Source organism: Malaya genurostris, chromosome 1 (genome assembly GCF_030247185.1).
Source record: "Malaya genurostris strain Urasoe2022 chromosome 1, Malgen_1.1, whole genome shotgun sequence".
NCBI classification, from domain to species: Eukaryota; Metazoa; Arthropoda; class Insecta; order Diptera; family Culicidae; genus Malaya; species Malaya genurostris.
Genome location: NC_080570.1, coordinates 72019482 through 72041484, shown reverse-complemented (window position 1 = coordinate 72041484; position 22003 = coordinate 72019482). Strand labels below are relative to the sequence as shown.

The window sequence follows — 22003 nt, the reverse complement described above, 5'->3', positions numbered from 1 at the left end:
CCATCAAGAGAATGTAAGGGTTCGTGGGGTTGGCAATTTTACGGACCTCTATAGACATTGACCCTGGAAATATGGCTCCAGGCTACATTATTAGGATCTGCCTTTCATTCCGGAAGCGTGTGACTCTGACAAAACATCCTTTTTCTCCATTTGAACGAATAAAACAATATAAACCGAAGTTTTTGATAATTTCAGGCACAGAAATCGCAGAATTTTTATTATAAACTTGAGTAATAATCTACAAGGTGAGATGAAAAAACTGCAACAAAGTAAAACGCCATAATTTTTTCATTTTTTTTTTAAATTTTATTGAATGAAAGCAAAAAATGTCGGAAATAACATCAAATTTGAGAATCGGTTTAGATTTGTTCGAATTGGCCGCCTTTGGCACGAACTATGGCCTTCAAACGGCCAATGAAACCATCACACGCTGCCCGAAAGTGGCTCTGCGGTATTTTGTCCCATTCTCGGCGAAGCGCTTGCTTGAGATGATCGACACTTTGGTATTTTTTAGTGCCAACCTTGGCCCATGGCCGGCTTTTGAGTTCTGGTGGCCAACCGAAGTTGCAAATTTTCAGCTGACCTCTCTGGCAAGTAAACACGATCATTTTGTTTGTTTACAAACTGCTGGATAACGAATGGTTTCTCATCGGAGAAAACCAAATTCGGCAGTTCACCACTTTCGGCCAAGCGAAGCAACTCTTTAGCTTTTTCGAGTCTAACTTTTTTTTGCGCATCAGTAAGATCTTGCACTTTTTGGAACTTCAATGGCTTTAGTCCAAGCTCATTTTTCAATATTTGCCGAATGGCATATTGCGATATGTTCAGCTCACGAGCCATTTTTCGGCCACTGCGACGCGGATTTCGTTCAATTCGCTTCTTCACTTTTCGAACCATTTCTGCCGATGTTGCTGTTTTTTTTCGTCCACTTCCTTGACGTCGGGCTACGCTACCAGTATCACGGTAACGAGCGATGGTACGAGACACAAAAGATTTATTCACTTTTAAATGCTGGAGGGCTCTAACGATAGCCACTTGTGGTTTTCCAGCCAAATGCAAAGCAATCACACTATCACACTTGAATTCCATCACAAATAACTTTTTTTCTGAAAAATTCCCACCAAAATGCTTTTGTGCGCTTGTAAATAATATAATGAGCTGTCACTAGAATAAATCTGACAGCTGTGGGACGAGCGGTTTAGAAATGACAGCAGTCTGAAGTTGGTTGCAGTTTTTTCATCTCACCTTGTATAAGACCATATGTGATAATTGATATAACTTTATTTGTTTCACACCAAATCAAGTTGGCATTAATATCCCTATATATAACGCCTTTAAAAAAAATCACAAAAATGAACGAAAAAGGTCTTTTCTATAAATATCTGCAACATCAGCTATGCACAGATTACCACCGACCGCACTCACCTGTCATCGTGAATATGCCGACAAACAATCCTATGGATCGACCGGCAAGCATCACCTCCTCCTCGGAGTCGTTGCCGCTTTCCTTCTTCCGACCAGCCCATATTCCAACAGCCAAAATCAAGATGTAGAACAAAACGATACTGATGACTCCGGCGATATTAATCATTGTGAGGCGCTAGATACGATAGTTGTCGCGTTCCAATAGATTGTATTTCAGTGACAATACTGGTTGGGTTTGTTCCTTTCTTCGGGCTCCCGATAGGAGTCTCAGATTTCAGTGTGGTCTGTATATCTGAACACCCCACACCGCAAGAATCGTTGAGAGGATTCGTTTCGGTCCTTTATACTGTGTTTCAGGATGTAGATAAGTGTGTTTCCATAGACTATGATACTCGTTGCTGTTCTAGTTTTTTTTTGTTTCAGAGGGACTTAATAATATTTAAAGCTTTCCTTTCCGATGAATTTTCATGAAAACTAGTTAAATGCCGGGATGCAAACTGAGATACGCAGCGTGGATTCTCTACTTCGTTGTCGTAATTTTTTTATGAAGCTGATAATAGATGTCAACACTATTTAATGACTTTGGATTACTAATTACCAGATTCCGTTCTAGTGAGTGGAGTTGATCTTACTATTTAAATTATTGTTCTTGGGCTCTTAGTAGTATCGCTGTGAAGGAATGTTTATGCTGAAAGAAATAGAGAAAGTTTATGATTAGACTTCATTCACTATGTCGTTGTTGGTTATTCGAAGTACTCTTTCTTTTTTATTATTTATGGATGTATGGACAGCTTTGTTCGATTACAATAGTATCATGTCACTTATTATTATGTTAAAAATCTGTTTTAATTCATCTAGGGCCTTTTTCATTTACATTTCACGAGAAATCGATGCAAGTTTCATATCGGACATTTTAGATAACTGTTTCCGGAACCGGAATCGTGAAATTGTCGCAGTTGCAGTTAGTTTTAGGACCATTAAATAGGAAAACCTACAAGTTCGAATAGTTTTACAATCTGAAGGTTAGACATTTTTATCTTTCATTATCCTGGAAGTCGAATGCGGATAAAATTAATAATATAGGATGGGATAATAAGACAATTATTTGAATCAAAATTCGACCAGTTCAGTCACGGTTAGTTTGTTTGGTTAAAAACTAATGAGACTTGCATACTAGAAGGATTTGCTGTCTAGTTTTAAATAATTTGTTCCATTCTCGATACGTGATTACGAAAATAACTGACATGGTTCTTAACATTTCCGAATATCAATTAGTTGATCAATTGTATGAATTATGCAAGCATTCCCCTTTTTCACATTTTTCGCGAAAAAAAGGAGGCTTCACTTGATCTTGATTACTGTGAATTTCACACAGCGAAAAGTGCACAAATCCAATCAAACAGTTCTAAATTTGCACTAAACTTAGGATTTTTACCTTCGATTTGCGAAGAAGAAATCCTAATAGTTCCTTAGAAAACTTTTAGAGCCATTAGAACAGCTGATTTTGTGTGATGCTCCCCACCGTTGTCCTCTTTTCGTTGTTTTTTCACCAATGCAAACGACTGCTGTGACGTAATCGCTCTTGTCGGAAGCGAAACTAGCTTTGCAAACAACACACAATACATCTGCTATGGGCGGTCCTAACAGCTAGGAAAATAGCAGCATATAGAATTTTAATGTCGATTTTTTTCATTTCAGATTTGCATTTGCATTCATTGAAAGAAACTATCAGGATGCTGTACGGGATTTATTCCTGCCTTTCAGAAGGACCAAATTGTAGAACTCACTACGATATTAAACACTGTTCGGAACATTTTTCTCGAACGATTTGTTGTACAGCAGCAGATATTTAGTTCTCTTCCTCAGAACGCGTTCTGATTGGCTGGTGTTGACATGGGTCAAATGAGACAGGTTTTTCAATAGTGTACTATTGAAATACTTCAATGCTGTTGCTATACACGTTTAAGTTGAAAAATTTCGATTCTATTGGTAGTTAGATTATATAAATCCTTTCACAGATCACTGAGCTAGGGGCTTTAAAAATACGAAAAAGCAAACGCGCCTTATGAATTATCCTCTTTGATACTTGTTTATACCAAACATGTTAGAAAAGTTGAATTTTGAATTATTTGAGATTATGTCACACAACTGAAAAATTTTCCATTAAATTGTGATCATATTTCCGATGGCATGTAGCAAAAATTATGTTGATTCGTTAAATACAACAACGATTCACGATCAAAAACTTATCACTCTCTCAGAGGGTAAATTTTGAAAAGGCACCCCATAGTAAAGTAAGTCGTATTCACGACAAAAGTCTTAGCATTACATTCCTTTTGTGGAATTTGGCCTTTCTGTTTCAACAGACCTCGCAGACGATTCTTAGTGTACACAATCATGGCATGGCTAGTACTATGGATCCTACTGACACTATGAATCCTTCCAGGTCGGGGGTCGAAAATACGACAACTGGCTTGTAAGACCAGCGCACAGTGGTTTGAATCGACAAAAACGTGAACTTAATTCTCTAGCTGTTAAACCGTTGATCCGATATACATAGTTCCTTTGGAGAACTCATTCACAAAAATATACCTCGATATTTGATCACAATAAAAAATGTGCAAAGCCTACTACGATAAAAGTTTATTTCAACAACTTTATTCCCCTGAGAGATAGAAAAAATGATGTCTTCTACAAAGTTTTAGACCTTCTAACGAGAAAAAACTTTGCAGAAGAAGCCAAAGGTCTAACGCATATAGTTTCGGATATATGAAGCATTTTCTTTTGAAACCACTTAAAATCAATTTTTTGTGCATAACTTTTTTCGCAATTACTTTCAGTGTCTACTATGTTCGAGACAATTACTAAAAACGTAAAATTACACATTTTTGTTGAAGACTGTGCACGGTTTGGCTTTTTCCTTAAAAAGTTATTTAACATTTAAACTTTTATATACACTAACTTTAACTACTAATAGGAAGCAGGGTCGCAGACCAAATGGCACATACATATACTTTTTGGAAAGTTCAAATCAAGTAATATAATGCTACGAAGTGTGTAGCGTGGCCTTTTTAAATGGAGTGAATGAGAAAACAAAATATAGAGTGCTTTTTTGACCATTTTCTTAGGAAAAACGTACATTAGTAAAATTGTTTATCTTCATATCACGCGTTATTTGTGATATCGACCGAGTTACCTTTAGGCAAAAACTTTTGCAAGAAATTGCAGTCCAGGTATAAAAATAGAGCATTCGTTTTAACACTTTTTTTCACTAAAATGACTATATTTGGTTTATTAAAAAGAGCTTTGTAGGAAATGTTAAAACATTGGAATGTAACGTATATAACGTTGAACCACTCACGCATTTTATTGTAATATTATCATCGACCACATGCTCCAGCACACGCTCCAACATTATCAACCAACTCTTTTGTGTTCTTAAAAATAATATGCAGCGCTGCTCTCACCAACAATGCATATTTGGAGCAGGAAATTTAATATAAAGTTACTTCGCTGTGCTTCATTTTTCAATATACATTAAAAGTAAAACTAAGCGTCAATATAAATTATAATCATATATCCGGTCATTGAAATTAATGTATTCCAATTTAGTTTTACATCGATGATGGTTTTGAATCGAATTTTTTATTCAACTGAATTTCATTATTTTTTTCAGTGTATGGCTTAATTCATTAGAACGTATTTCGTAGAACGACATGATTTTACAAAAAGGATTCAGCCTTTCAAGCAGGCTACACTTACACAGAAGACTTAAATTTAAACGATGTTTTTGGGCGTACTGGTAATGGTGTAAGATATCATCCTTTAAATGAATTGGATTGGAATTAAATAAACGGATAAAGAATATTCTATTAAAAGAATAAGTAAAACTTGTCGTAATTTAATGAGCACGTTAACATGCTTCCTTAGTTTGATCAATTGCATACAAGAATGCATCATGAAATTATATTCAATCATTACACCATTGCACCAAAGCTACACTAACGACCGATTCCAATGTTTTAACATTTCCTACAAAGCTCTTTTTGATAAACCAAAAATAGTCGTTTTAGTGAAAAAAAGTGTTAAAACGAATGCTCTATTTTTTATAACTGGAATTTCTTGCAAAAGTTTTTGACTAAAGGTAACTCGGTCGATATCACAAATAACGCGTGATATGAAGATAAACAATTTTACTAATGTACGTTTTTCCTAAGAAAATGGTCAAAAAAGCACTCTATATTTTGTTCTCTCATTCACTCCATTTAAAAAGGCCACGCTACACACTTCGTAGCATTATATTACTTGATTAAAACTTTCCAAAAAGTATATGTATGTACCATTTGGTCTGCGACCCTGCTTCCTATTAGTAGTTAAAGTTAGTGTATATAAACGTTTAAATGTTAAATAACTTTTTAAGGAAAAAGCCAAACCGAGCACAGTCTTCAACAAAAATGTGTAATTTTACGTTTTTAGTAATTGTCTCGAACATAGTAGACACTGAAAGTAATTGCGAAAAAAGTTATGCACAAAAAATTGATTTTAAGTGGTTTCAAAAGAAAATGCTTCATATATCCGAAACTATATGAGTTAGACCTTTGGCTTCTTCTGCAAAGTTTTTTCTCGTTATAAGTTCTAAAACTTTGTAGAAGACATCATTTTTCTTTCTCTTAGGGGAATAAAGTTTTTGAAATGAACTTCTATCGTAGTAGGCTTTGCACATTTTTTATTGTGATCAAATCACGAGGTATATTTTTGTGAATGAGTTCTCCAAAGGAACTATGTATATCGGATCAACGGTTTAGCAACTAGAGAATTAAGTTCACGTTTTTGTCGATTCAAACCACTGTGCAGCGTCCTATGCGTTGAACCGCCAACCCGTTCGTAGAGGTGGTGTTGTGTTTTCTTCTTCCATACAACTGCATGCACGTACCGATGCGCTTTATAAGACGGTTTGAAATTTTAAACACCTTGTAGTTCTGGAACCGGAAGTAATATCCGGATGAAACTCAGGAGTTATGTATGAAATCATAAGACCTTTTTGTTGAACCTAAGTTTGTAAAATCGACCAGGCTATCGCTGAGAAAAGAGAGTTCCATTTTGGAGTTTGTGACCATTATTTCCGGTGCTTCCGGACCAGAAGCCGGGGACTGACATAGTCGGAATTAATACGTTGGCCGTCAACTGTTTTGCATCACTGCTCTGTATAACTGATTGAAATGTTCAACACTCTTTATCCTTCAATTCCGGAATCGGAAGCTGCATCCAGATGAAGTTCAGAAGTTTTGTATAGGAACATAAGTAAGTAATTTGAAATTGAAATTATTATACAAATCACCTTGTGGTTACGGAATCGGAAATCCGATCACTATGAAATTCAGGAGTATTCTATGGGACCACAAGACCTTTAATTTGAATCTAAGTTTGTGAAACTCGGTTCAACCATCTTCGAGGAAATTAAGTGATATTAATTTCACATTTTTGGTGCATATCATCCTGTAATTCCGGAACCAGAATTCGGATCAAATTGAAATTCAGGAACTTTGTATAGGACCATAAGACCTTTCTTTTGAATCTAAGTCGCAAAACACTCGAAATTTCTCCGCACTACAAGACGATGTACGACGTGCTCATTCGTTGAGAGTTTCAGCGGAAGTGGGAATACTCGATTAAGCCGTAGCTGAAATGTAAATCACAAAATGTACTCAAAATAATTACTTCCGCTTTCAATCTTTATTTTGAGTACAATGAAACACATCTCTATGCATTCCTAAAAAATCGAAAATTATTGAAGGATCACTTACTGGTGATAATTCTCGTTTGATTTTTCAAATGGCCGAATAAGCGGCAGTTTATCTTTATCGCTCGAATTTCTCTTTGTTTACTTTATTGTCTATTAATTATTAAGCAGTACCTTGCAACCTAAACCCAAGCACATGCATATTTAAAGAGAATTGCATTGGGTTTTAATCCAGATATCACACAACCGCCTGAAAATATATAACATTTCAGATTAAGTTTAGTTTTTAATGGCAAAAACAATCAACTGAAATCCATACTAGGATTCCCTAACTTTTAACAGCGATATTGCAAAAGTCGGAGGTATACAAAGTATTGGTTTAAAATATATATTGGACAAACAAAGAGTACACTGGACATTTGTTTCAAAGAACCTTTTACCAGAATAACAAATGGCAATCAGAAAATTGTTTACTGAATCATTTCAAATCATAAATGGTAGAACATACCTGTTTTGAAAATCATAGATATCCGGGCAATCCGTTCGCGAACGGTTCAAAAGAACCAGTTCTTTTGGAGGCAACAGTTCTTTGTAGAAGAGCGATAGTTCTCTAATCTTTTCAAAAGAATTAAAAGTGATTGAATTCTATGAGAAATGAACTGTTTTGCCAATCTCTAGTATAAACATTTTTAAAACACATTCCCAATCCCTGAAAATTAGACGTAGCAGAAGGTTGAAAATTTTTCATTTATTAAACCGTAACCAGGAAAGCAGGTACACTCACCTACAAACATGAACAAACAACAACATGAAACAAACATAACAAATACATTCCTACCTGCTATGACTACATAAAAGTTAAAAATTACAGCGTTTCTTTCAACAGATAAACTCTGGCACTGATAATAGCCTTTTGTTGAGTTCCAAAACACGTCTCTGTTATACGTAAACTGTAACAAGTGAACAATAAATGACAATGTACAAAGTTTAGCGAAATTCAAAGGAAAGAAAATAAGTGAACTTTTGAAATTATTCCACCAAGTGACTCAAACGGTTATATGTCAAATTAGAAGATTTATTTCCTCTTATTTTAAAATAGTCGCTTTAAATGACGGTACGCAATTTTCAACACACTTCACCCAGTAGTTCCGAAACCGGAAGTCAGATCCCGATAAAATTCAATAGCAACAGGTAGAGTCCATACGCCCTTTCATTTGAGCCCAAATTTTTGGAAATCGGTCAAGGCGGCTCTGAAAAAAATGGAGAGAGTTCCGTTTTAGAGTTTTTGAACACTATTTCCGGTACTTTCGGAACCAGAACTGGAATCCTGTATAGCCGAAGTACGTTAATGCGACCAGACACTAACTTAACCTTCAAATTAGTTTTGAGCCATATTTTGAAAACTGTTTCCCTTTTTCGCATCGTCGTACTGAATGACGATTTTCAACACACTTCACACTGTAGTTCCGCAATCGGAAGTCGGATCCAGACGAAATTCAACAGCAACTTATGGGAGTCACTTTAACTTTTAAAATTTACGCTATACACCTTAACTTTAAGTTAAAATTTGTCAGTCGAGACAGTTATTTTGTCGTTGTATAAAATAGTCCTGCTCGAAAGCATGGTTATTTTTACAGTTCGAAAAACTTTCTGGCCCTATGTGCGGGGTTGAGAATCAACCAACCCAGGTAAGCTGCGTAAAATGCATCGATTTACCCATCACGCTATACCCGTCCTCATATTCGAATTTCATATCGTTAGTAAAAATTTCTTTTATGTAATTTTTTTTACAATTTCAGTTGAAGAAAATGGTCCATTAAAATTTTTCAATACATTGTCAAACGAAGTAAGCTTATCTCGAAGTTTTTCTTACGTTCACTGTATTGCGATTATTATACCACTTGATATCATTCTAGTGAAAAATAAACACAAATAATATTACATCCGTCATGCTTTGAGTCGTGCCGCATAACTTACCAATTAAAAGAGTTATGAGCCATATTTAGAAGAATTTTTCCGTTTTTCGCATCGTCGTTCTAAATATCGGTTTGCAATTTTCAACACACTTCACCCTGTAGTTCCGAAGCCGCAGGTCGGATTCGAATAAAATTCAAAAGAGTTCTATGGTAGCATATTGCCTTACATTTGAGCCTAATATTGTGAAAATCGGTCCAGCCATCTTTGAGAAAATCAATTGCATATTTTTGTCACATACACACAGACATTTTGCGACCTCGACGAACTGATTCATATGTTATATGACACGCGGTCCTCCGATCCTTAGTTCATAAATCGGTTTTCTCAGAGATTGCATATCCTTTCTATATGAGAGGGGCAAAAATTTTAAATTATAAATTTAATCTAACTCAGTTTACACTAATCTAGGATATCAAGTTTTTCAATGTCACTCGCGTTCCATAAATAAATCTCATTTTCAAAAAGTCTCACTCATTCTCACACACAAATTTCAATAACCAACGAGCTTTTAAAAAATCCTCAAAATTCTTCGATGTGTAATGTTACAGCATATTAAGCGGTATATTCGTTTTGTTTCTTTGGCACTAGAATGTATTTATATCCATTCTAATGCAAACAATATTCGAGCACAACAGTGAAATTCGGTATACGGTGTAAAATCTCAACGGCGAAATTGCGCAAGCAGTGATTTATTTATCATATTCAGCTGTCTGATTGGCCTTCATACTGAATTTGCTACTAGCATGGTATCACGTATCATTTATTCATAGAACAGCCTTGACGCGTGATCAATTGATGATGAGTAAATTCTCATCAACACTCCTGAATTGCGTTAGTTATGTCACAAATTATTATCGTTCCATCGAATTAGATGGCGTCAATCCTTTGAGACATTGACCTCGTTGGTACTTTTGAAATCCCTAACAAACTTCTATCAGTAGTAAAATCCAGATGGGAGGAGCTCAATACCGACAGTGATTGATGGGTGCATTGCCAATACCAGTTCATGTATCCTCAGGATGCTAATTTTATCTATTGGAATAAATTTGTGCATTCCGTCGGGTAATGAAAAGCCTTCAATAGAATCTAAATCAAGCTAGTCGAGTGTATATAATCCTAATTTAACACGGTATTGATTTACATCAATAGTGAGACATACATAGATAAAAATATTTTGTGAATTTCCATCTATTCTCATGCACATATTTGGAGCAGGTAATTAAATATAAAGTTACTTTGAAATTCTATACGTTTCAATATAATTTAATCTCAAAACTAAGCGTTAATTCAAAGATACATTTATATTTATTGAAAGTTCAATGCAATCCAATTCAGTTTCGCATCAATGAAGGTTTTCAATCAAACGTTCGATTCAACCCATGCTTATTTCATGTTATTATTGATTTACATGTCGAGTAAATTTCATTATTTTTTTTCTGTATATCAGATTCACAAAACTCATATGAGTAACAAATCTGAAACCAATTCATTCAACTGAAAACATTGTTGCTCATCAATCACACAATACACCATGTATTGGATGCTTTTTATACCCTGACAAGTTGACATCAGCATACTTCGCTGCACTGATTGGAATTAATTTATAGTGTTAGATATGTAGCTTTTTAACTATCAAACTCTGTAGTAATGATTGCAAATCTTTAATGAAAACCACCAATCGCATTTGTTCTCTAACATACTCTGCAGCAATTATGGTCGCTTGATTCAAATTTCAATATATTTTGTAATAAAAGTCGAGTAATGGTAGAGCAGTTTTGTATAACTAATGTACCTTATGATCAAAAAAGAACCGGAATTTTCATTTTAAAATTCCCTCGCTTGTCCAATCGGTAAACTTTTATGCTCTCAACACATTCTGTCAAATTTTGACGCATATCGTACGATTATTTTTTGTTTGGCGTCTATACAAAGAAGTTGAAAAATTTTCGTTTGCGATTTTTATAATGGATGAAAATTTAGAACAACGTGCGTGCATCAAATTTTGTGTTGCAAATGGATTTAAGTGTTCCGAAACGTTGAAAATGTTAGAAAAGGCCTTTGGTGAATCGTGTCTAGGAAAAACACAGGCATACGAGTGGTATGAACGCTTCAAAGGTGGTCGTACAAGCTTGGATCATGATGAGATCCCTGGCCGCCCAACAACATCTGTTACTGAAGAAAACATTGAATCGGCGAAGCAAATCGTGTTGCAAAATTGTTCTGTACCGATTAGAGAGATTGCTGTGTTGTTGGCCATCTCTTATGGATCAGCCGAACACATTTTAACTGATGTTTTGGGTTTGAAACGCGTCGCTTCTCGGCTGGTGCCAAAGAAGCTGAACACCACGATAATGCGCCGGCTCACACAGCGTTGGTTGTGTCGCAGTTTTTGGCCAAAAACTCAACCATATCATCAACCAAGCACCGTACTCTCCAGATATGGCCCCGTGTGACTTTTTCCTCTTCCCCAGACTCAAATTGCCATTGCGGGGAATGTGTATTGAGACCATAGAGACTATAAAAGAGAATTCGCTGCGTGAGCTAAAGGCCATACCTTCGGCGGCCTATAAAACTTGTATGGAAAATTGGATCAAGCGTTGGCATGCATGTATTGCCGCAAGAGGAGAGTACTTTGAAGGCGATAATAAAGAAATTTATTATTCAGTCGGTGTTGAACAGTCGTTCGCACCGCACGCGTATAGCTCTTGGCTCCTGGAATTTTTTTCTGGCTACCTAGAGTTTCATTGATTCAAGGCTTCAGTCTTTTTCAAGGCTACCTGAATCACTAACTAAGTGACTAAGTGATACAAAGAGTGATATTAGAGTGACTAAGTGATACAAAGAGTGATATTAGAGTGACTAAGAAATTAATCAGCCTTTTTTAAGGCTAGCTAGGAGTCTAATCGAAGACTAATTTAGCCTAGTTAATTTAATTTAAAATTTCATTAATTTCAAAAATGCCTGCGTCCAACCGGAAAGGCAACAAGCCTAAGGCTAAAAATAATTCAATACGGAATAAATCACAATCCGTTATTCAACATTTTTCTAATAACATTCACGATCTTATAGAATCTGAATGTAAAAATAAAAGACAACGGACGGATTTCCCTTCCGTTGATCCTATGCCGTCTAACAATATTTACGAGATTCTTCCTGAATCCGATTGTAGCGACATAGAAGAAAATTCTTCAAAAATTCCCAAAATGGACGCATGTCGTTCTGGGAAGAAACATCAATCTATGCCACCAGTGACGGTGATGATTTCCGACTTCAAAGCATTCCGTACTGAGCTTTCTACTTTTCTCCCGGAAGTAAAAGTCTCATTTCAAATCGGACGAAGAGGAGAATGTCGAGTCTTGGTGGATGGATTGGAAGATTACGAACGTCTTATTCGATATTTGTCCGAAAAACTTCATAAATTTTATTCATATGATATAAAATCAGACAGACCCTTCAAGGCTGTCTTGAAAGGATTATCAAATGATCAAAGTATTGATGAAATTAAAAATGAACTAAAAGAATTGCTTGGTTTTACCCCTTCCCAAGTAATACTTATGAAAAAAAGAGCGAATGGTACTTCTAAACCACGCTCTGGAATTTCCCATGAACTTTACCTAATACACTTCAATCGAAGTGATGTAAACAATTTGAAAACTTTAGAAAAAGTACGTTTCATTTCCCACATTAAAATTCATTGGGAACATTATAAACGGCATAATCGTATTGCAAACTTAACGCAATGTCGTCGTTGCCAAGGCTTCGGTCATGGAACCAAAAATTGTCATATGGATATACGGTGTTTGAATTGTGGTAAATCACATTCGAAAGACGTTTGTACAATGAATGAAACCACTGATAAATTTTCATGTTCAAATTGCAATGGAAATCATAAATCCAATTATTTGAAATGTCCTGTCAGGGAAAAAATTTTAAACGCTCGTTCGCTTAGACAACAAGTCAAATCAACGACCTTAAATTTACAGAATATACCTGAAAATTCTTCTAAGGCACCTGCCAATTCGTCTTCTAACGAAAACAATTTATTGACAGGTAGATCGACCTCGTCATCATCTTCTTCTAATGTCAGTTATGCTGGTATATTAGGTAGAAAGCTATCTCCTATTTCTTCTAATGTAAATATTCAAAACACAGGACCGCCTTGCAGTTCTTCTTCGAACGAAAACAATTTATTAATAGGTAGACCGGCCAAATCATCTTCTTCTAATGGCAGTCTACCTACAAATATTCCTTCAATGCCATTCGCTTCTTTAAATGAAGCCGATTTAGGCGATATAACTGAAAATAAAATGATCTACCTACAAGATCAACTTTTTCAAATGATCATCCAAATGAATTCGACTTCATCACTTTTTGAAGCATTTCAAATCGGATGGAAATTTGCAAATAATATTATAATGAATTTAAAATTTAACAGTGATGTTAAATAATTATTTGAATATTTTAAATTGGAATGCTCGATCTTTGAAATCGAGTGAAGATGAATTTTATAATTTTCTCAAAGTTCACAAAATTCATATTGCCATTGTGACAGAAACTTTTCTTAAACCAAATGTAAAATTGAAAAGTAATCCACATTATGTGGTTCATCGATTTGACAGGTTTACTGGAATTGGTGGTGGAGTTGCCATTTTTGTCCAACGGCAAATTAAACATCGAATTTTACCTTCTTTCAATACTAAAGTTATTGAAAGCTTGGGAATCGAAGTTGAAACCATTCATGGAATTTATTTCATCGCTGGAGCATATTTGCCATTCCAATGCACCGGCGAACAATTAAATTTCTTTAAAGGCGATTTGCAAAAACTTACAAGATATCGATCGAAATTTTTCGTAATAGGGGACTTAAATGCTAAGCATGTCCAGTGGAATTGTAGGCAAAATAACAGTAATGGTAAAATACTTCATAATCAACTCTTAGCTGGTTACTTTACAGTTCTTCATCCCAGTAATCCTACTTGTTTCTCTTCCGTGAAAAACCCGTCTACAATTGATCTGGTTCTAACAGATCAAAGTCACATTTGTAGTGAACCGATTACTCATGCTGATTTTGACTCAGATCATCTTCCTGTAACATTCAGACTTTCCAACGAAGCTATAATTAATCCAATTAGTTCTATTTTCAACTATCATAGAGCTAATTGGTTGGATTACAGATCTCACATTGAAAATCATGTGGATCATGAAACTATTTTAGAAAATTCTGCGGACATCGACACAGCAATTGATAATTTGAATCATTATATTATCGAAGCTAGAAATCTTTCAGTTCCCAAAGCTCAAACTAAATTAAATTCTCCTATCATCGATGACAATCTTCAACTGCTCATTCGGTTGAAGAATGTTCGTCGACGACAATATCAACGTTCTCGTGATCCTGCTATGAAAAACATAGTTAAGGATTTACAAAAAGAAATTAAACATAGATTTACTCTTTTGCGAAATGAAAATTTCGCTAAAGAAGTTGAACAAATTAAACCATATTCTAAACCTTTCTGGAAACTTTCTAAGGTTCTTAAGAAACCTCAGAAACCAATTCCTGCTCTCAAGGAAGGAAATCAAATACTTCTTACAAATGGTGAAAAAGCTCAAAAACTTGCTCAGCAGTTCGAGAGTGTCCACAATTTTAATTTAAACGTTGTGAGTCCTATTGAAAATGAAGTCTCACTGAAATATGATCATATTTCAACCCAAGTGTTATCACACGATGACATTATTGAGACGAATTTTGATGAAATTAAATCAATTATTAGGAAACTCAAAAACATGAAGGCTCCTGGTAATGATGGAATTTTTAATATTCTTATTAAAAATCTTCCCGATGTTGCCTTGAGACTCCTGGTTAAAATTTTCAACAAGTGTTTTTCATTAGCTTACTTCCCAAAAAGATGGAAAAACGCTAAAGTAATTCCTATCCTAAAACCTGATAAAAACCCAGCAGAAACATCAAGTTATCGCCCAATTAGCTTACTTTCTTCTATCAGTAAACTTTTTGAAAAAATTATCTTGTTAAGAATGATGACTCATATAAATGAGAATTCAATTTTTTTACCAGAGCAGTTTGGATTTCGTCATGAACATTCAACTACTCATCAACTTGTCAGAGTAACGAACATGATAAAATCAAATAAATCTTCTGGGTTATCCACTGGAGTTGCTCTTCTAGACATAGAAAAAGCATTCGACAGTGTTTGGCACAAAGGTTTAATAGCAAAAATGTCTGATTTCCAGTTTCCTATTTATTTGATCAAAATGATTCAAAATTATTTAACTGATCGTACTCTTCAGGTTAGCTATCAGAATTGTAAATCTGAATTGCTACCCGTACGAGCCGGTGTTCCGCAGGGTTCGAGTGTAGCTCCTATCTTGTATAATATTTTCACTTCTGATCTTCCAAATCTACCCGTTGGTTGTCAGAAATCGCTATTCTGTGACGACACAAGTCTGTTAGCCACAGGTAGAAATCTAAGAGTGATCTGCAGTCGCCTACAAAGAAGTTTAAATATTTTCAGTGATTATCTGTCAAAATGGAAAATTAAACCAAATGCAGCAAAAACGCAATTAATTATCTTTCCTCACAAGCCAAGAGCTTCTTTTCTAAAACCAAACAATAATCACATTCTCAAATTGAATGGCTTGGAATTGACATGGTCTGATCAAGCTAAATACTTAGGTTTAACGTATGACAAAAAACTCACTTTCAAGGATCACATTGAAGGAATCCAGGCAAAGTGTAATAAATATATTAAATGTTTATATCCTCTTATAAACAGAAATTCTAAGCTCTGTCTAAAAAACAAATTGTTAATTTATAAACAAATTTTCAGACCAGCCATGCTTTATGCGGTACCAATTTGGTCAAGCTGTTGTTCCACCAGGAAGAAAACGCTTCAAAGGATTCAGAATAAAATTCTGAAAATGATTCTGAAGCGTCCTCCCTGGTTTAGTACAAATGAGTTACACAGACTCACAAATATAGAACCATTAGATGTAATGTCACATAATATTATAAGCAAATTCCGACAAAAATCGATGCAATCTTCAATTGAATCGATTCGCTCTCTGTATTAGTTAGTAAGTTAGTATATAGGTTCCTTTTCCCCATTACACAATACAAGTAGGTTTAGAATTTTCCCTACACAAAAATCTCAGAATTGCGGAAGCAAATGATGTCTTCATGGTAATAACCAAATCATATATATATAACAGGGCTGAAAAGTCACCACTTGTGGCTGAACACCCAATTTAAATCTTAATAATTTAATTTTAACTCATATTCCAATAAATAGTTATTAAAAAAAAAAAAAAAAAAAAAAAAAAAAAGAAATTTATTAAAAATTGAAATTTTGCGTTTTGCCTTTCTCATATACAGTGTTGCGAAAATATCAAATAATCAAATCTCACCGCTGCAGAAAATCATGCGCGATTTTCGACAGCGATTATCACTATCTACAATATCAATGATAATTGTGATCACTCGAAGTGAGTATGGAAAATATCACACCCCGTCCAATATCACCATAGTGATGTTTCGTAAACTCACACATGATTATAAATTATCATCATTGAAAATCATTCTCACAATTATCAGCCATGCAAAGATTTTCACTATCACATGGTGATATTCAATGAGGTGAGTGAAGTTTTGAAAATCAATTTCAACCAAATCTTATCATGCAGTATGATTATTTTTGGAATGGGTGGTGTCGAATCTCGATGTCTGAAGTAATTTGAAATTGTTGATAGTGAAATTCGGTTCGTAAAAATTCATCTAAACCCATGGCAATATGGATATTTTTGAAACGGGTATGATGAGTAGATGTTAAATATCGATGTCTGGAGTCATTTTGAAATCCAAGATGGCGGCTCTCGGATCATGAAAATTCATCTGAAACCATGCAATATGGGTATTTTTGGAACGGGTACGATGAGTAGATGTTGAATATTGGTGTCTGAAGTGATTTTGAAATCCAAGATGGCGGCTTTCGGTTCATGAAAATTCATCTGAAACCATACAATATGGGTATTTTTGGAACGGGTACGATGAGTAGATGTTGAATATTGGTGTCTGAAGTGATTTTGAAATCCAAGATGGCGGCTTTCGGTTCATGAAAATTCATCTGAAACCATGCAATATGGGTATTTTTGAAACGGGTACGATGAGTAGATGTTGAATATGGGTGTCTGGAGTCATTTTGAAATCCAACATGGTGGCTCTCGGTTCATGAAAATTCAACTAAACCCATGCAATATGGGTATTTTTGGAACGGGTATGATGAGTAGATGTTGAATATGGGTGTCTGGAGTCATTTTGAAATCCAACATGGTGGCTCTCGGTTCATGAAAATTCAACTAAACCCATGCAATATGGGTATTTTTGGAACGGGTATGATGAGTAGATGTTGAATATTGATGTCTGGAGTCATTTTGAAATCCAAGATGGCGGCTTTCGGTTCATGAAAATTCATCTAAACCCATGCAATATGGGTATTTTTGGAACGGGTATGATGAGTAGATGTTGAATATTGATGTCTGGAGTCATTTTGAAATCCAAGATGGCGGCTTTCGGTTCATGAAAATTCATCTAAACCCATGCAATATGGGTATTTTTGGAACGGGTATGATGAGTAGATGTTGAATATGGGTGTCTGGAGTCATTTTGAAATCCAACATGGTGGCTCTCGGTTCATGAAAATTCAACTAAACCCATGCAATATGGGTATTTTTGGAACGGGTATGATGAGTAGATGTTGAATATTGATGTCTGGAGTCATTTTGAAATCCAAGATGGCGGCTTTCGGTTCATGAAAATTCATCTAAACCCATGCAATATGGGTATTTTTGGAACGGGTATGATGAGTAGATGTTGAATATTGATGTCTGGAGTCATTTTGAAATCCAAGATGGCGGCTTTCGGTTCATGAAAATTCATCTAAACCCATGCAATATGGGTATTTTTGGAACGGGTATGATGAGTAGATGTTGAATATGGGTGTCTGGAGTCATTTTGAAATCCAACATGGTGGCTCTCGGTTCATGAAAATTCAACTAAACCCATGCAATATGGGTATTTTTGGAACGGGTATGATGAGTAGATGTTGAATATTGATGTCTGGAGTCATTTTGAAATCCAAGATCAGCAATAAAAATATACTACGAAAGTAAGAAAATTGTTTGAAGTGATAGATTAAACATAGCAAATTTTCGAAAATATGTATCATTGGATTGTGTTAGTTTTCAATCGCCAATCATTTGGTTGACAGCAACCAATTTGATGTCAACAATTCGACTACCAGAATGCTCAACAAACGAGTTCCTTACTTTTCTCAAGCTTTAGAACAGTAGTATTGGTTCAAGTGCAATATTTGCAGAACTGTCGATGATAAATTTTTGATAGTGATTCTTAAATAAATGTCTGCTTTCGCACAATGAATTCAAATCTACAATACCGTCTCGAAGTGTTGCACTAATTTTTCAAAGAAAATTGTCCGTTTTTATTCGAAATTTGAAAAAAATTACCTCTATAAACAAACGGTAAGTAATGTCGGAAACATTACTGCAAAATCGACGTTAATGCGCAATAGCCTGCACAGTTGTCTTCTAGTAGACCTACAAGCTTATGAAATTAGAATTTAGAGATGCAGATTATAGCGACAAAATTACAAGGTTGTTGTGGCAGGTTCAGGGTTTCGGACTTCGAAAATAATGGTACTGACGGGTTCGAGCTTACAACCGTCAACTGACGGATTTATTTTTTGAATTGTAGTTTTGTTCGATTTACATTTTCAATTAGTGTGAGTGTACATTTTTACCGAGAAGTCTTGAGTCTTGACCATTACATATTTAAAAGAAGTTTTGGATGTAACGATTGGAGAAGGCTAGTGTTTATTAAACATCGCTCGGCTCGCGGCGATGGCAAGAACAATTGAAGTTATTTATTTTCCTTCGCGCTAGGCGGAAAATCCACGCCAGAGGCGCAATGGTTTAAAGTGTTTATATTCATTGCGTTACTTTGCTTGTGCGCTGTAAGCAGTTCAAGTGTTTAAGATAGGAGGACCGTTTTTGGTACCGAGCATAATTTCGGCTGTATCGGTCCAACTCATAAAATATTTAAAGTTTATGATTTGTAAAGTGCTGATGCACCAAATCATAAGACTGAATGTGCTACAATGTATGGAAACGGAAACGTTTACAATGTATCTACATTGTGTCGAAATGAAATGTAGTATTGAGGTCGTTCTGACTATGTGGATTGGGATTAACGTGGAAAACGTGGTGGTTTCGTAATTCCGCCACACCTTCCCCGTAAAAAAAATGATGAAGTTTACGGAGTCATTTTCGTGTGATAAAAATTAAGGTCTGGTCTCAAGAAATCTCTTACAATATTGTGTAGAGTGTAATGTGTTTTACAATATTTTGATTCTTCTCTGTGATATAATACCTGGATTTGATTTTGCTTTTATATTGTCGTATAATGGTAAATAGTGTAATTTGTGTGATATAATCTTATGTAAAGAAGTAACAATAAAATAATTTTAAATGTGACGAGGATATAGTCATAAAATAGTGTTTTAAAATAATAATTATATAGTTGTATAGCGATATTTTTATATAATTTGATTATGCTATGGTAATGATGTAAGTACGTGTATGATTATATGGTATATAATATGATATAAAATATAATAGTTTTAAAAATTTGTTCTTGAGTAAAATTTCGTGTTTTCCATAGATTTGTAATTTATTTTTGTATAACATGTGGTAATATTATTGTATATGATTACAATTTAACAATTTGATTTTTGTGGACTGTATGAGTTTGCTTTGTTTCTAGGTTTTCTACTATTGCATTTGGGTGGTCTATATTTTTTACTATGTAAGGGCCTTTGTAAATTTTGTCTAATTTTGTTCTATTGTGATTTTCTAACATTACCTTATCGTTTATCTGAATGGAAGAGGGTTTCGATTTATTTTCTTGATTTGAGTTTCGTTTAGTTTTGATTTTGTCTATGAGTTGGTTTGCTTTCAAGGCTGCAGTTTTTAATTTGTATTTCAATTCCGAGTAGTATTCGTCGTAATTATATGTCGGTTCTATGAATTCTGGATTTTTCAATTCGTTTGGTACTGATGCTGTTTTACCAAAGATCAGTTCAAAAGGTGTGTATGGGAAATCGGTGTGAGGAGTCGTATTGTAGCAAAATGCGTAGTAAGGCAGCCAGTCATCCCAATCAGTATGTGATTCGTTGACGAACTGTCTTACGTACTCATTCAGACATCGATGGTTTCTCTCTAGACTTCCAATAGTTTGAGGGTGATACGGTGTTGAAAATTTTTGAGTGAACTTGAGTAATTCGCTAATTTTGTGGAAGACTTCATTTTTATATTCGGTTCCCTGATCTGTTCTTATAATAGACGGGGTTCCGTATATTAGAATGCAGTGTTCGACAAAAGCTTTTGCTATTGTTTCTGCTTGCTTGTCTGGAATTGGTTGCACGATGATATATTTAGATAAGTCGCATTGAATTGTTAGCGCGTATCTATTTCCTGAATTTGATTTTGTAAATGGTCCTATTGTGTCCATAGCTATTGTAGAAAAGGCTTTTTGTGGTGTTGGTGTTTGAATAAAGTTTTCTGTTGTTCTAAAGGTGTGTTTATTTTCTTTGCATTTTATACAATTATGTATATAATTTGCAATGGATTTTTTCATATCTGGCCATATATAATGACACTTAAGTTTCCGATAGAGTCTGTTAATTCCGATGTGTCCGCCAATTGCAGAGTCGTGGTTTTCTTGGATAATTCTGTTAATTAGGTTTTTATCATCTATCTCGCGTTGCGGTTGATAGAGTATGATTTGGAGTGATTTCAGATGTTTATTACATGCTGACTTAAAATTATTAATACTAATAAAATTGAAAATTGTATTCGAAAGCGCTAGAGCAATTTTTCCAATATTCAATTTATTAGCTTTTTCTTCGATAATATTTAAAATTCTCTCGAGAGATTCATTCATATTTGTTATTATACATCGGGTAAATGACGCTTGAGTCAAGTCCTTTTTGTAATTTTTATTTTGAATTTTAATTTTTAGGCCATTTATATTATTTGTCGACGATTTTTCAATGCTTAATTTTTGCATGTTGTGTACTTCATTTATATTGATTGATTCAAATACTTTGAGTTGATCAGGCTCAGTATCTAACGAATCCTTAAAGTTTTTCTCTTTCTGAATAATATTTTCGTCATTTTGTTTCCTTTTGTCGGCTCTAGTTTGAACCTTAAAAATAGACATATTACTTAACATGTCTGTGTTGATTTTAATCCTAGAGAGCGCGTCCGCTCCTACATTTAATTTACCTTGTACGTATTCTACTTCGAAGTCGAATTCTTCGAGGTCTAAACGCATTCTTGTTAATTTTGAAGAAGGATTTTTCATCGAAAACAGATAAACCAATGGTCTGTGGTCTGTTTTGACAAGAAATTTTCTTCCGTATAAATATGGTCTAAAATGCATGATGGCCCAATGGATTGCTGTCAGCTCTTGTTCAATTGTCGACTTATTCGATTCGCCTCTGGTGAATGATCTACTTGCGTACGCTATTGGCAAATCAATATTGTCGTGTGTCTGAGCAAGAACTGCACCGCAAGCCATTTTGGAAGCATCTGTGATTACAATAAATTTCTTGTTGAAGTCAGGGAATTGTAAAATTGTTGGCGTTAAAAGTAGATTTTTAAGTGTTTGAAAGGATTGTTCGCATTCGAGCGACCAATCAAATTTTGTATTCTTTCTAAGTAATTTGTTTAATGGGTGTGCTATTTTGGCAAAATTTTCGATAAAGCGAC

General features: G+C 34.8%; 1 protein-coding gene across 1 annotated transcript in view; it reads right to left on the bottom strand.

The window, feature by feature from the left end:
• The window catches only part of LOC131440433 (high-affinity choline transporter 1), a 117951-nt gene that overhangs the window by 65895 nt on the left and 30053 nt on the right, over positions 1-22003 (bottom strand). The window contains exon 2 of the mRNA XM_058611708.1: positions 1426-2113. Coding sequence (XP_058467691.1) covers positions 1426-1591 — 166 coding nt within the window. The 5' untranslated portion in view covers positions 1592-2113. The remainder of the gene's footprint in view (positions 1-1425; positions 2114-22003) is intronic.